The sequence below is a fragment of the Haliotis asinina genome, chromosome 4 (genome assembly GCF_037392515.1).
Source record: "Haliotis asinina isolate JCU_RB_2024 chromosome 4, JCU_Hal_asi_v2, whole genome shotgun sequence".
Classification (NCBI taxonomy): Eukaryota; Metazoa; Mollusca; class Gastropoda; order Lepetellida; family Haliotidae; genus Haliotis; species Haliotis asinina.
Genome location: NC_090283.1, coordinates 76,711,362 through 76,726,072, shown reverse-complemented (window position 1 = coordinate 76,726,072; position 14,711 = coordinate 76,711,362). Strand labels below are relative to the sequence as shown.

General features: G+C 39.2%; 1 protein-coding gene across 1 annotated transcript in view; it reads left to right on the top strand.

The window, feature by feature from the left end:
- Positions 1–373: 373 nt before the first annotated feature.
- LOC137281903 (ankyrin repeat and MYND domain-containing protein 1-like) overlaps positions 374–14,711 on the top strand; it is a 40,085-nt gene continuing 25,747 nt past the window's right edge. Inside the window, exons 1-6 of the mRNA XM_067813615.1 lie at positions 374–453; positions 2,842–3,067; positions 8,195–8,289; positions 9,633–9,779; positions 10,256–10,930; positions 11,864–12,579. Of these exons, the coding sequence (XP_067669716.1) occupies positions 2,842–3,067; positions 8,195–8,289; positions 9,633–9,779; positions 10,256–10,930; positions 11,864–12,579 (1,859 nt within the window). The 5' untranslated portion in view covers positions 374–453. The remainder of the gene's footprint in view (positions 454–2,841; positions 3,068–8,194; positions 8,290–9,632; positions 9,780–10,255; positions 10,931–11,863; positions 12,580–14,711) is intronic.

Below are 14,711 nucleotides of genomic sequence, written 5' to 3'. Positions count from 1 at the left end.
TGTTTGAGGAACATTGCTGTTCTGTAGTACAGGATCCCTTTCCTTAAAGCGACCGTAGGGCTACGATAGTCGTAAGTCTATTTTAAAGTATGGGAGCTACGATCATCTTAGCGTTAGGGTGCATTTCAATTTTGTGGTATACAATAAGTGGTCTTTGGTCACCAAATTCTGTTAGTATTTAAATTTATAAAATCTCAAAGCAAAATATAAAAAAAACCATCCACCCCTTACGTCTGTGGTGTTGGGTTATAATCAGTGTACGATGTTTATCTTGAGCTGCTACGTGTTCTTGGAAAAGTCAAAGTGGTCCACTGTTATGAATTTCTTTAGAGTTACCCGCCCTTGTCGCATAGCGATTGTTTATCAAGATGGCGGCAAGGTGCTTGTGAAATGAGCCACTGAGGTTATAAACCTTGAAAAACACTTGACGTGCGTGACAATAGCAGACTTAAGGTATGCAAAATGGATTTTAATCTGACTGCACGAAAACATCGAACTGACAACAATAATAGGATGAGTAAAATAAATGGAACTTGCTCGTATAGAAGCGGCAAGGTCTGTTCGAATCACCGAGTTTAGACTTTTGATTAAATGACATCCTCTGAGCACCTCACAGTGACACTGAATCATGCAGTGTGGGAATGTTCTGTCAGGATGCCCTCACAGATTAAGAGCACTGTCACTGATCTGAAAGTTGAATTATGACCAGTAAAACATGTTTTTTCTGTAATTCCACCTGGGTGTATGAAAAATAGAAGCTTATAAGCTGGCTCATTCTCTTCCCACAGAAATTACTCAGGAGTAACCTCTGTGGAAAGAGAATGAGGCTGGCTCTGTTTGTCAACACATTTCATGTTAAATATTTTAAGCAATTGGTTGCACATGAACTTCCAACAGCATGCAATGTTATGATTATTTTTTACTCTACTTTGGAATTCAGGACTGTTATATTCCAAAACTTTACTTCAGTGAGAATAGGAGATGCCTCATATATTCAGTGGCGGATTGATATTAAACCTGATGGATCAAGCAGTTAATAAACAGATGTTGCAGGAGGAGGCTCATCATTTAAAAACAACTAGCATTCATACGATAAGAACTGTTTGTATTAATTTTTCAGCCGACATCCATAGGTACCTCAAGAATAGGAAATGTTAGTATATATGCCAATATATGCTATCTGACAGTTTCTCTTACAACAATAAATGTGACAGAATGACTTTATGTGCATTATGAAGAATAAACACATGATGGCAATGCAGTAGTATTTTCAGTCAGGTCAAAGTACAATATAATAACAAAAATAGGATCCTGTTGGTGTTAGAAGTACGATGATGGATTGTTTGCTTCTCTCTGTCTCCAACCCACCCAAAGACATCACCCATGGTCATTGAAAACACCAAATTGTCTTTAAAACTTATCTCATGAACATGTGAAAATCTAATTGTAGCTATATTTGAACTTAAGAAACATGCATTTCGGTAAAGGTATGAAAAATTATAATACTGTTGATTATGTATAAAGTGTATCACATTTGGAAATATGGATTTAAAAATTCAGGAAAATATTATCTTTTCAAAGTTTTAAAGCGAGACACACTATCACATCATAGCATTTTTCTGCCTGTTCATGAAAAAAATGTGCAGTTTTCTTGTCTTGACTTTCAAATTTGCCAACCTGCCTTTTTCAGGCTTTAGATTAGGAGAGTTCACTCTGAACAGAAGCTACCTTGTCATCTGTCTACTTCTGTGAAATGCTTGTGAAACAATTCCTCCACCAGCGATTCGTAATTGGTTTTATAGTCTGGATTATAGTCTAGATTTTAAATGCTGTTATAAGTGTGATGTTCTGAGAGTATATTTGAATCACCATTATGTATTTTACTATGAGTTAAAAATGTTGTGAAAATAATTACCAGACAAGATGTTTGTCACCTCTTCTCCTGCCCTACCAACTCTCTTTACCTTGTGTCTTTAACCATACAGATTTGTCCAGATTAGGCCAGGCCAATTTTATTTCTTGTTTTACGGATTATTGTCCTCCAAAAACCCAAAGGCAGGAGGGGAAAAAAATAAAAATAAAATCACTAATCAAAGTGATATTCCTTCTAAATACTCAAAGTATTTTACTATTGGCAATTTAGGAAGTGTATATGGGGCAAAAGACAATCTTAAACAAGATGTTCTTGTAAGTTTACATTTTTGGCAAATAGAAACATTAGGATTTTATTATTGGAGAGGGGAAAACTAACTTTTCTTTTTTTCTTATTCCTGAATAAATACAGCAGGTGAATTTGTAAAACAAGAAATAAAATGGGTTTGGCCTAAATATAATATTGTATCCATGTGAAATTTATACATGGTGAGTACATAACTGCTTTTGTATCCATGTGAAATTTATACATGGTGAGTACATAACTGCTTTTGTATCCATGGCCAGTGCACTAGCCTGGTGGTTAAAGTGCTCGTTTGTCATACTGAACACCTGGGTTCAATTTCCCACATGGGTTTTCTGATGTTCTCTGCCATGATAATGTTGGAATATTACAAAACGTGGAGTAAAACTATACTAACACACTCACTCACTGTTTTTGTAGCTGTGCAAGGTAGGAAATATACATTACACGACACCTCTAGTTGTCACCCAGCTACATCAAGTCTATTATTTTCAGTGTTGTACTAGTTGAAGTGATGTTCAGAGTCACAATTGTTTATATCAAGAAAGAGCTATTGTTCTTAGATATTTAAACTATATATTCTAATTATTTTAACTAAGAAATGATTTTTAGCACTTGTGGATGATTATTTGAGTGATTTGTTAACTGCTGTTCAATGACAACAGATGTCATCAGTCGGACCAACAGAGACACTTCTGCGCCTCAACACAGCCACGACCTTTGAAGGGGAAACTGATGCCACATCTGAGGAGGTCCAACTGAGCTACAAGACTGGTGCCACTTTCCAGGGTAAAGTTCAGGACCACAAGAAAGTCGGTCGTGGGGTTTTCACATGGCCAAATGGAGAGAAATATGACGGGCAGTTTTCAGATAATCTGAGGCATGGAAAAGGTTAGTCATTAATATTTTATGTCAGAGTTTGAATGTTTCTGTTGAAAACATTTTAATGAGAGTTGTGTGAAGGGCTGTCTGTTGAATATATATCACAGAGATCAATAACTCTTAAATAAATATCAGTCAATTATCAGTATATAAATATGGGAGAGGTAACTTAGAGCAAAAATATCTGAAAGAAATGAATATATTTCACATCACTGGTGAGTGGTGACATGTTTTTGCACAATACAGCAAATTAAACATTATTTAGAAGCCGGCTGTGAATAAAGTGCTGAATGTGTATATTTTGTGTGAAAAAATTAAACATTTTCCTTGTGTTATTGTGTTGTCAATAAAATCTTCTTTTAAATTTGGTGCTAGAAAAACATGTAATTTTCAGAATAAAATTGATATTTTATACTTATCCTGACTCATGCTTATTGCTTATCTCCTCTTCCTGGCGAAGATAGTGGAATACCTGAAATCCCTTGAAGCTCCTTTCTAAAAGAATTGCATGTAAAATACACTCACCCATGTGTAGCCTGCCTTTTTCCCGCGCAAACGGTCAGGTGACTGACCATGGTCTTCACTCTTTCCTTATCACCCGACGTGGGCAGCTGGAGGTACCTGGGGTCCCGATATGGCGATAAGTTCTTCCTTTATTTTGGTCTTTTAAACTAAATTCTGCTTGTATATGGTATTTGGATTTGTATATGCATACAGCGTTTGTAAGTCAGCAACCAAAATTCAACAACATGTGCCGGGAGCTTATAAGATCATCAGTCCCGCCCGCAATGAATCTTACAAGGTAGAGGACAAGAGACTTGCACAGAGCGACACCACTACGAGGCGTACCATCATTGGATTGGCTCGATCGAGAGCCATCAATGAGACTGTCATTGCAAAGTTCAGCCATCCTGACAATGAGGAAGAAAGAATGATCAGCATTTGTAACTCAGAGGAAGGATCAGCAATTCATGGCTGATCACTTAGCTTCTAGTACTACGGGACTGAATCTACTTCGTCAACAAGGTCTCCTGTCTACAGTGTCATGGAGTGAGAACTTTACCAAGCCTCTATATCAAGTTCCATGGTCAGCACCTACTCTCTTTTGATGGGAAGATCTTTTGATCAAAGAAGTAGCAAGGACGGTTGTTCAAGACTCCCGAGAAGTCATGATGATCAAGTCTGTGGATACTTTGACATCAGTACTTTAGCAGACAAATCAACGTAACACCCACAAGTCCAAGTTCTCCAGGGTACAAAGAGCGTGGGATAAGAAGTTCAACACTCGTGAAGAGAGGTCACCCTCTTTTCATCATTTCCGTGGAGGAAACAAGCGCCCCCAGACATCCAGCAGTGCATCTAGGGGTGGAAGAAGAGGTCATTATTGAAGATAAGGTTCGGAACAACTGGAGTCTTCCTCCCCCAGCCATTCCCGTACAACCATCTCAAGTGGGTGGTCGTCTTCAACTTTACTGGGAAAATTGGAGAATCCTCAAAGACAACTATGTCATGAAAATTCTGAGAGATGGCTACAAGATCCCACTGGGAAAGCAGCCAGACATTCGGATCGCCGCAAATAGACTTATTTGCAACAAGGTTCAACAAACAGACAACAACGTTTGTATCACCAGTACCAGATCCATTAGCCTGGGCAACAGACGCTCTCAGCATCCCATGGGAAGGACTAAACGCGTTCGCGTTTCCCCCTCCAAAAGTCATCGAGAAAATAAAACAGACCAAGAGGCTACAACTGACTGTGGCCAACGAGACATTGGTTTCCAACACTCATAGACGAGTTAGGACAACCAGCGCTACAACTACCAGATTGGAAAAATCTTCTCGTCCACCCCCACACAAAACAGGCAAATGGCAACCCACCTGTATTCCAACTTCACGTGTGGAACGTATCAAAATCTGCGAGAGCAGCAGAAGCAGTTACTTTAGCCTTATGGAAATCCACTCGCACCCTTTATGATGACAAGTGGAAGCGGTTTCAGACATACGCCAAAAAGAAAGGGTTCACTGTTGAAGGCAACATACCCACAGAGAGCAGAATGTTTATGTCACCTACGATGTTCCAGAGGTCTGAAAGGCCCTAGATTATCTACATATTTGGCAGCTCTAAGCTCAGTTTCCTGTGGAAAGAGGAACCAAGCTGACTAATGTACCCGAGCTACTTGCCTTACTACGCTCCTTCAAGTTGGAAGGTCAACAGTGTAGATTTAGAGCTCCAGCATGGGATCTAAACATTGTACTTCAACATCTCACAAGTGATGCGTACGAGCCACTTCATCCGACCTCATTTGAACTGCTAACTCAGAAGACGCTGTTTTTACTTGCCCGAATGTCAGGTGCACGAATGTCAGAAATTCATGCTCTAGACTTCAACCACACGAGCTTTGAACCACTCAGCAAACAGCTCATCTGGGTCTACGATAGGATTTTATTGCGAAAAATCAACTGCCAGGTCAACTGGATAGACAATTCCTCATACCGGCATTATCTTCAATCCTGGGACCTCATGATACTCAAGATTTATCATTATGTCCAGTCAGAGCACTGAAGATATACATCATATGTACCAAGTCTAGAAGGTAACGTTTGAAGCGCCTGTTTATCCCTATAGCCACTGAGACACCTATGGAAGTATCCCCCAACACAATCTCAGTGTGGATCAGAGCTGTTGTATTGAGGGCCAATAAAGCAGCAGGATTGGATCCTCCGCGAGCCCCCAACCCACACAAAGTCAGAGCCACGGCCTCTACACTAGCACTACGTAGGAATTGCTCGCTATCAACTGTAATGGAGGACTGCTTTTGGAAGTCAAACACAGTGTTTGCCAACCATTATCTACAAGACATAGCCATGGAGGATGTCTCTGGCATTCATCCATTTGGGCCTCTTGTCGTTGCTCAGCAACTAACAGTTCCCCGAAGACATTGAGTTCACTTACCCATTTTATCACATGACTTGTGGAAGCCAGAAGCTCAGCGGAGTATAATGGTGGAAAGTCCATGTGCACGTCTTAAACAGACTAGCATGAGTGATTATGACCCTTTACCCGTAATGAAGATACTTGTACATGAAGAGGGATCGCTACTAGTCTTGATTACAATACCTTGACATTTAGTTGCGTCAGAAACTAGCAGGACACTAGTTACTTTTGATGTCACCACATTCCAGTCAACGAAACCTTCTGCTGTAGACAAGTTCGACTGGATGTGATGCCCCAGAATCTACCATATATATTAGAAGAGCAGGACTTAATTATCGCCGTTACAAGTTCCCGTTGGGGGAGGAAATTATTGGACGTGATTTTGACCGCCTGCAGAATCCAGTGTGGCCTGACCCACCGCCGTTTCCGTCGGATTCTGAAAGCAATAAGCAGAAATCAGGATAAGGCAAAATATGTAATTTTCTGAATAAAACTGATATTTTATACTTATCCTGACTCAAGACGAAAGCCCTCCCAGCCCAGCCTCACAGGCATGCTGAATTACTATTATTCTCATGTCGGGCGATTTACAAGGGGAGAGTAAAGAGCATGGTCAGTCACCTGACCGTTTGCGCGGGAAAAAGGCAGGCTACACATGGGTGAGTGTATTTTACGTGCAATTCTTTTAGAAAGGAGCTTCAAAGGATTTCAGGTATTCCACTATCTTCGCCAGGAAGAGGAGATAAGCAATAAGCATGAGTCAGGATAAGTATAAAATATCAATTTTATTCTGAAAATTACATGTTTTTCTAGCACCAAATTTAAAAGAAGATTTTATTGACAACACAATAACACAAGGAAAATGTTTAATTTTTTCACACAAAATATACCCATTCAGCACTTTATTCACAGCCGGCTTCTAAATAATGTTTAATTTGCTGTATTGTGCAAATTGAAAAGAAGGCCTTATTGATAACACAATTTTCATATCGAATGATCATTAATCATTTTTCCTATCAGTGATATTTTCGATTATCATTCGAGTAAGCCCTATTTGTGTGATCTTATATAGAGAATAACTGTTCCCTTGATGAAAAGACTTGAAAAATTCCATTTCATGCATAATCAATCATAGCTTAAAGGTCACATGCAACCAAAAAATCAAATATGACTAAAACACAATTATCACTTATTCATGACATATAATATACATTGCTGCTTGTGAAAAAATAAATAAACAAAATTATAAGTGTACAATGTAGTTTGTTTGCAACCCACAGACATAAAACGTCATGTGTATCACACGTGCCTAATTACATAATGTGGCAGAGACGGGATTCGGGGCACGAGTCATAAATCAACTTATTTTCTGTGTGTCGTATAATCTGATAGGTGTTAAGTTCATATTACACGTGGTCAATGATTGAAGCTGTGTACTGCATGTTGTCTCTAGCAGACAGGCAGGCAGACATATAGGTGTGAATAAACCAGACACTGAGCTTTCTCTGTGACCGAGACTGCTTACCACAATCAACAAGTTTTTTTACGCAACGGGTAGATTATGTACTTGTTTGTGTACACAACCCAAGATTAGACTATTGCTCACGACCTCAGACGCTGGGCATGCATACTGTTTCAAGCTCCGCGAACCTATTCACTGCGCATGCGTTATGGACGCAGCACAGCACAGCTGTTGAAAAGAGTTTTCCCCCAGTGCTGGAGGGAATTTAGTGAAACGTTTGAACTCCGATTTCGCAGGCTTTTTTTTTCATCGTGTTTTTTTCAACTTTATATGTTGAATTGGCATTTTTTATGATATGTTTCGGTAAGTGCATACTGAAAGGTACCAGAATCTGCAAAGTTGTGTTTTACGTTGCATGTGACCTTTAATAGTGCTGTTAGAGTTTATTTTTCACATCTATATAGTTGTATGCTCCTTTTGCGTCCCTTTGCTTCACCCAAAATACAATTTAAGTGATAAAATGATTGAAGTATGAATACAAAACAACACCAAAAACTAACATGAAATGAGGTAGTTAGCATGTACATATGCACAGTATTCATAACCACCCCCTTTTCACAAAATAATACATATTTGATAATCATGTTGAAATTAAGGTCTATATCTGCATCTGAAAAGCTTTACATTCAAATTCCATGCCATTTCCTTTTATCACTAAATGATGTTTCTGTCCTGCTAGGCGTCCAGTACTGGTCAGATGGCAGTTACTATGATGGAGTGTTTGTCAATGACCTGAGACACGGAGAAGGATACATTGAATGGGCAAACAAAGAGGTGTGTATGGGAACTTTACAATGACTGTATTCATTTGGTATGTCTGTTTCAGTTCCGACACAGACAACAATTGTAGATGCAGTCTGTCAGTATTGTCATGACTGATCTCTTTTAAGTTATGTCATCTTTGAACCACCTCCATGGTCCAGCAGATAGAGTGTCTACCTAGGGAGAACTGGTCAGTGGTTAGATCCCTAGACTTGTCATCCCAAACAATGTTAAAGTATGTTATTTGTTGTTACCATGCCTGGTGGAGATTGACATCAGACGACAAAATAAGGACTGGTCCTCTAAGGCGTGGCCTCTCAGTACTATAAATAACATAATACCAGTAAAGGCATGCAGACTGTCACCCACACCAGCCCACCAACATGCATTCACCCATGCACCCACGCACGCTAAATACAGTGCACTCTGTCTAATTCGGACCGGCTTGGGACCAACAAAAGAGTCTGAATTAGACAGCAGTCCCAGCTATATCGAAATTTCTTACATCGATGGCTGAAGGCTCGGACCGTAAGTTCAGTTAGTTAATGCAGCAGTCTGATAAAGACAGAGCCTGAGCTGGAAAGAGCACACTGTATTAGTAGTATAATCATACACAGGACACGTCAATTCACCTTACCTACTAAATGTTTGAGGTAAAGGCAAGATATCAACTCTCACTTCAAACAACAGTGGCAGGAGAGAAATTAGTAGTTGATAACAGGCAACAGTTGAGATCAAGCTTAAGTTACAGAGCCTGGTCTAAGTCAAAGCTGAAACAGAACACTTAATGCTGTAAAACGGTGGCTCAGTATGCTCTGGTTTGAAGTTCCCACTTAAGTGGAAAGTGACACAGATTTAGAAAGCTTTGTATGTTAAGTGTAGGGCCTGCTCACTGCTTATCTCTGACCACTTGAAAGTTGACGGTTTTTTAAATGAAGTTTAATCAATAAGTACTTGTCTTTTCATGGAAGGAATCGCCTAATGACATAATGTTGGCTTTTATTGTGCATATTACATAATGCCCCCCAAAACTTGAGTCAACATAGCATGTTGCTTCTTTGTGACAAAAACAAGCAGAAATTTGTGAACTTTTGAATATGGACAACTTGAGAAATGCACAGCAATCAAGTGCAGTTTCTTTTATGTAAGGCTTGCAACTTATCAATCAGAGTCGATCACGTTGACCACTGCTGCTAAGAAATATGGTTTGTGGGTAAATAAACATGGCAGCTTACATAAATCCCCAAAATTCTCTTATTATGATATGAATTTTATCTATATGTGAAGTCCAAGTTAGAAGATTGTTTAGTTAACATTGTCTATACTGGATGATTTTCACTTGTTTCATATGGCAGTCTTACAAAGGCACATTCTTCAAAGACCGGCGCCATGGCAAGGGATTATATACTTGGCCGGATGGATCTACATTCCAGGGCATGTTTTACATGGACAAAAAAGAGGGTTATGGCACATTCCAGTTTACTAATGGGGACAAATTTGAGGTAAGACAAATTTCAGAAATTCGTTGAATGGTCCGTTCATTTAATATAGAAGCTAAGAAGCATTCAGTATCAATGGAAGTAATCAATCTTAGATTAGTCGCAGTCAGAGAACAAACCACTTGAACATATCAGATCACATGAATGTGAGATCCAGATTGATATCTTGATGAGGTCAAATTTATAATGCAGATATCATGTCAAGGTTGTCACAAGTTATCTTTTGTTATCACATCAAGGGATATCTATATTTTGTCAGAATATGCCTTGAGTATTTTGTCAAGTGTTATCTTGATTATTTTGTCAAGGGTTGCTTTGATTACTTGTCATATAGATCTATATTTTGTCAGAATATGCCTTGATTATTTTGTCAAGGGTTATCTTGATTATTTTGTCAAGGGTTGTCTGGATTAGTGGCCCAAGGGTTGTCAGTACTCTCCTGAACATCTTTCCCTTTTTGATGGAGGTGGTCGTTGCAGGGTCTGTATATCAATGATGAACGTGAGGGGCCAGGTGTCACAACATACAAGGATGGCACACAAGACGTTGGGCTGTGGTTTGGGGAGAAGCTCATCAAACTTTGTTCCTCAGTTCCTGGTGCTTTCAGCATGAAGGATCATCAGGAGTTTGACTTTAATCCTGAAGAACATGTCCTGTACATTGATCCACGTGAACAAAGCGACTCGCACGCACCCCTCAGCAGTGTCCTGAACCCCCCATATGAGTTTGACTACACCCCGGACAGCTCTGTGACAGATCGTGTCTCAGAAATATTCAATACATCTCTGGATCCTAGAAGCCTTGCCATTAATAAAGACTTGTTCGATGAGGAGTTCTACAAGGATGTAGAAGCTGACGATAGCAACAATGTTAAAGTAGCTGCCTGGAACAAAACACCGTCCATGATAAACCTACAGAGGCATGTTCACAAACATAAAGCTTTTGTAAGCCAACTTTCATTTAGTGTTCAGAAGATAATCGATGGAGATCGGAGTTCGTTTAAGAGTAAAGGGAGACTGGAGCTGGCTTCAGAGGAGCTGCTAGGAGCTGCAGTATCTGGGGACATAGAGAAGGTGGAAGAACTGCTCATCAACGAAGGTGTGCATCCTGATGTGGCAGACAAACACTGTCATACTGCACTCATCGGGGCCACTGTAAGTACGGTTTACACAAGTGTAGTACACTAACTCTTGAAGGGAGGGGGACTGGGGGGTTGGGGACTTTGGCAAATTGCCACTTCCAGCTAGTATGAACAAATCATTAGCGTCTGCTTTATTTGTAATTTTCTTTGCATGTACATCAGTTGAGTAGATCATACACTCACATGTAGATGATGTTGCCTTAACCCATAAAACATTACAAAATTAGATTTAATTTGGTTTTATGCATCCTTCATGAGAAAGTTAGCTTTCTGCATCCAGGAGGAGAATTAGCATTAACCTTCAAGGTCAGGTCTGCTTTGGTAATAGTAAACATATTGTATTTATTTTGTAGAAGGATATAAAAAGGGTTTGTATTGTTTTCTGTAACAGGACTTAAACATAAGACAGGAAATGGAATATTTCAGTTTTATGGACAGTGCATAGAGGGCACAGTCATTTTTATTATAAGTTTAGAATATCCCACATTCAGTGTCCGACATCCTGAGCAAAACATCACTTTCAGTGGAGTGAATGAGTTTAGTTTTATGCCGCACTTAGCAATGGTCCAGTTATTTTTCGGCGGTCTGTAAATAATCGAGTCTGGAGCAGACAGTCCTGTGATCAACAGCATGAGCATTGATCTGTGCAGTTGGGAACCAGTGACATGTGCGAACCAAGTCAGCAAGTCTGACAACCTGATTCTGTTAGTTGCCTCTTATGACAAGCACAGTCGCCTTTCGTGGCAAGCATGAGTTGCTGGAGACTGATTCTACCCCAGATCTTCACGAATCACTTTCAATGGAATATCAGTTTATACAGGAACATAATTCAGCTTTTAGTGTAAATCCTCCAGAACAGATCAAAATATATTTGATTTTTAATCTTTTTCCATGCATGTATTTACCTAGTAACCTATACATGAAAGGATTATATTTGCTGTTTCAGGTAAACTGGCACATTGATATCATCAACTTGTTGTTAAATCATGGGGCTGATGTGAACAAACTGAATGATGAAGGCTGCTCCGCCTTATCAGCCGGAACTATTTTCTTCTATCCCATAGACACATTCCACTACAACATAGCTGAGCGCTATCTTGAAAAACCACCAGAAGTGAAAGAAGATGACACCAAAGATGAACAGAAACCAAAAAGCATCTTGTCAAAGAAGACTACAACAGTTGAACAAAAGATAAGTCAGAATAATGAACTTAACCGAGAAAAATCCCAAAATGGCAAGCTGATAGACCAGTATGGTGTAAGCAGCACTAGTATAGACAGTGGGATTCCGGCTATGGAAAGTACCCAGAGTCTTCGAGAACCCGGAGATAAGTCACTGGTTACAATCGCTGATGCAACAGAAAATACCACCCAGGTCGATGATGGAGAGTTGTGTGATGACAAACTCAAGGACAAAGTTAAGGATGCTGATAGAGATTCAGTTATCGATAGTGACAATGAGGGAGGGGATCAGTTGGATGATGAGCTTCCAGAGGATTTTGATTCCAATAAGAGTGTGAGGAACTACCAGATCGAGGTCACGGAGCAGCTTGTGGAGAGGTGTGCCACCCAGCTCAGTACCAATGACAGAGTTGTGAGTCGACATTCTTTGCAGAGTGCAGGACTCGGGACTGCCCGGATGATGGCTCTCCAGATATCTCTGTAAGAATTTATCACTTTTTGGTATACGCATGTTTAGGGTTTGAAAATGTAATGTCGGACACGATATTGGGATGGTAATTTTTCAGAACAGGCGATTTATACCTGTAGCATATGTTGTTAACTGGATTAACAAAGTACAGATTCTAGTGCTTTTGTTGGGTTGAGGCCCATCCAGGATTCAAACCTAACCACCAGCACACAAAGTCAGCCACCTAACCCAGTCAGCCACAGTGACTGCAGTAAGAAATGTATTAGTGACTTATCCCAGATATAACATATGTTACATTTGACCACTTTCTAAATGGCCCTGAGTAATCAAAGATTTTATTCCTTCTTGACTTGGCACTTAAATTTAACAATCTTATGTAGTTTGACGGTCTGTGTAGATTTACTGCACAACAAACCAGTTGATTTTAAGGGAGAAAAACAAACTGCTTCCCACAGTCATGTTAGGTTGCCAAGTTAATATTTCCTGCTCTGTTACAACCCTTTAATGTGACTGATTCCTCTCAGGTATCATGCCAAGCAGCTGGGTTCGATTCCCCCACTTGGGTACATTTCTGGTGTCCAGGGTATTGGTGGAATATTGTTAAACGCAGCATAGATTATATATACTCATTCACTGAGATACTCAAACATACAGAGTGTTTTTAGAAGTAGCAAAGGATTCTAGAGTGAGGAGAGAGAGATAAAACAGAGATATTATAATTACAAATATTTATTAGCAAGAGAGGAAGTTTCAGTCAAAAATCTGTTTTTACGAAAGTTGACATGCATTTTCCAAGGCAGGCATGTTGTATACACTCGCATATTTGATGAATCAAACTGTAACCCTTCATTAATTCAATTTATTGTTTGTGGTCATCAGAAAGGAATGTTAACAAATAATTACGATCTTTTTATGAGAGCGAGTTTTACTTGAACCATTATGTCCTTTTTCAAAGTGAGATAGGCAAGAATGGAATATGTACTAACCTTGCAGTTATGTAAGTTTGCCAAGGACTCACATGGTACTGTCAACTATAACTATTACACACCAAACTTGAGTGTCATGAGATCACTGGTTATTTCTGTTACAAATTAACAGTCAACATGGGGTTCCATATTGTGCATCAATCACGTAACTACAATATTGTATTCATGAATGATATTATTCATATTTGTTACCCAATATTCATGATACATATCATTTTTGCCATATAGTGTATTCATTGCAGCCCTATATATATTATAAAATTCTAAAGTATATTTTGCACTGAGGGTCTCCCTACCATCAGCCACATTAATTCACGAACATGATAACACAAGCAAGAATAGTGTCTGAAATAGTGCTTCCTCTGAACAGACAAGGCAGACTAAGTGGGTCTCCTTTCAAAACTATAGTGTTCACACACTCAGTCTCTCAATTCAAGCACTGCAAGAGTAAATCTCAAGGACCCTCCTGAATTCAAACACTGCTTGAATCATATAACAAGTAATGGCGCATGAACCATGAAGAGTCCCACAAATCACAAATCACTAATTTCAGTTTCCCAAATTACTACAGTTAGTCCATCATTGTATAGTAGCATAATTTAGTTAAAGGTCAAATGCAGCCCAAAAATCAAACGTAACTAGAAACACAGTTATCACTTATTTATATTATATATAATGCAATGCTGATTAAGAAAAAACAAATCGCAGATCGAAATTGCAATATTTTTTATTTTACTTCCCTCGAAACGAAGCAGTAACCCAGTGAGAGCCAGTGGGTGTACACTCAAGTGTAATGAAGCCTTTTCATTGGCCACTGGTTCATTTGCCGATAAGCTAAGCTGGCTCTTTGTTTATGGCTTATAAGCCTGATAGGTGTCAGTAAACCAGACATTAAGTTTTCTCTGTCACAGAGTCTGCTTATCATAATCAACAAGATCTTTTTTATGAGAAGTAGGAAACCAGCTGTTGAAACCACTTTTTCCCCCAGCGCAAGGGGAAAATTAGTGAATCATTTGAACTTCGATTTCGCAGGTTTTTTTTCATCTCCATTGTTTTCAACTTTATGGATTGAATTAGCATTTTTGATGATTTGTTTTGGTAAGTGCATACTGAAAGGTATCGGAATCTGCAAAGTTGTGTTTGACGCTGCATGTGAC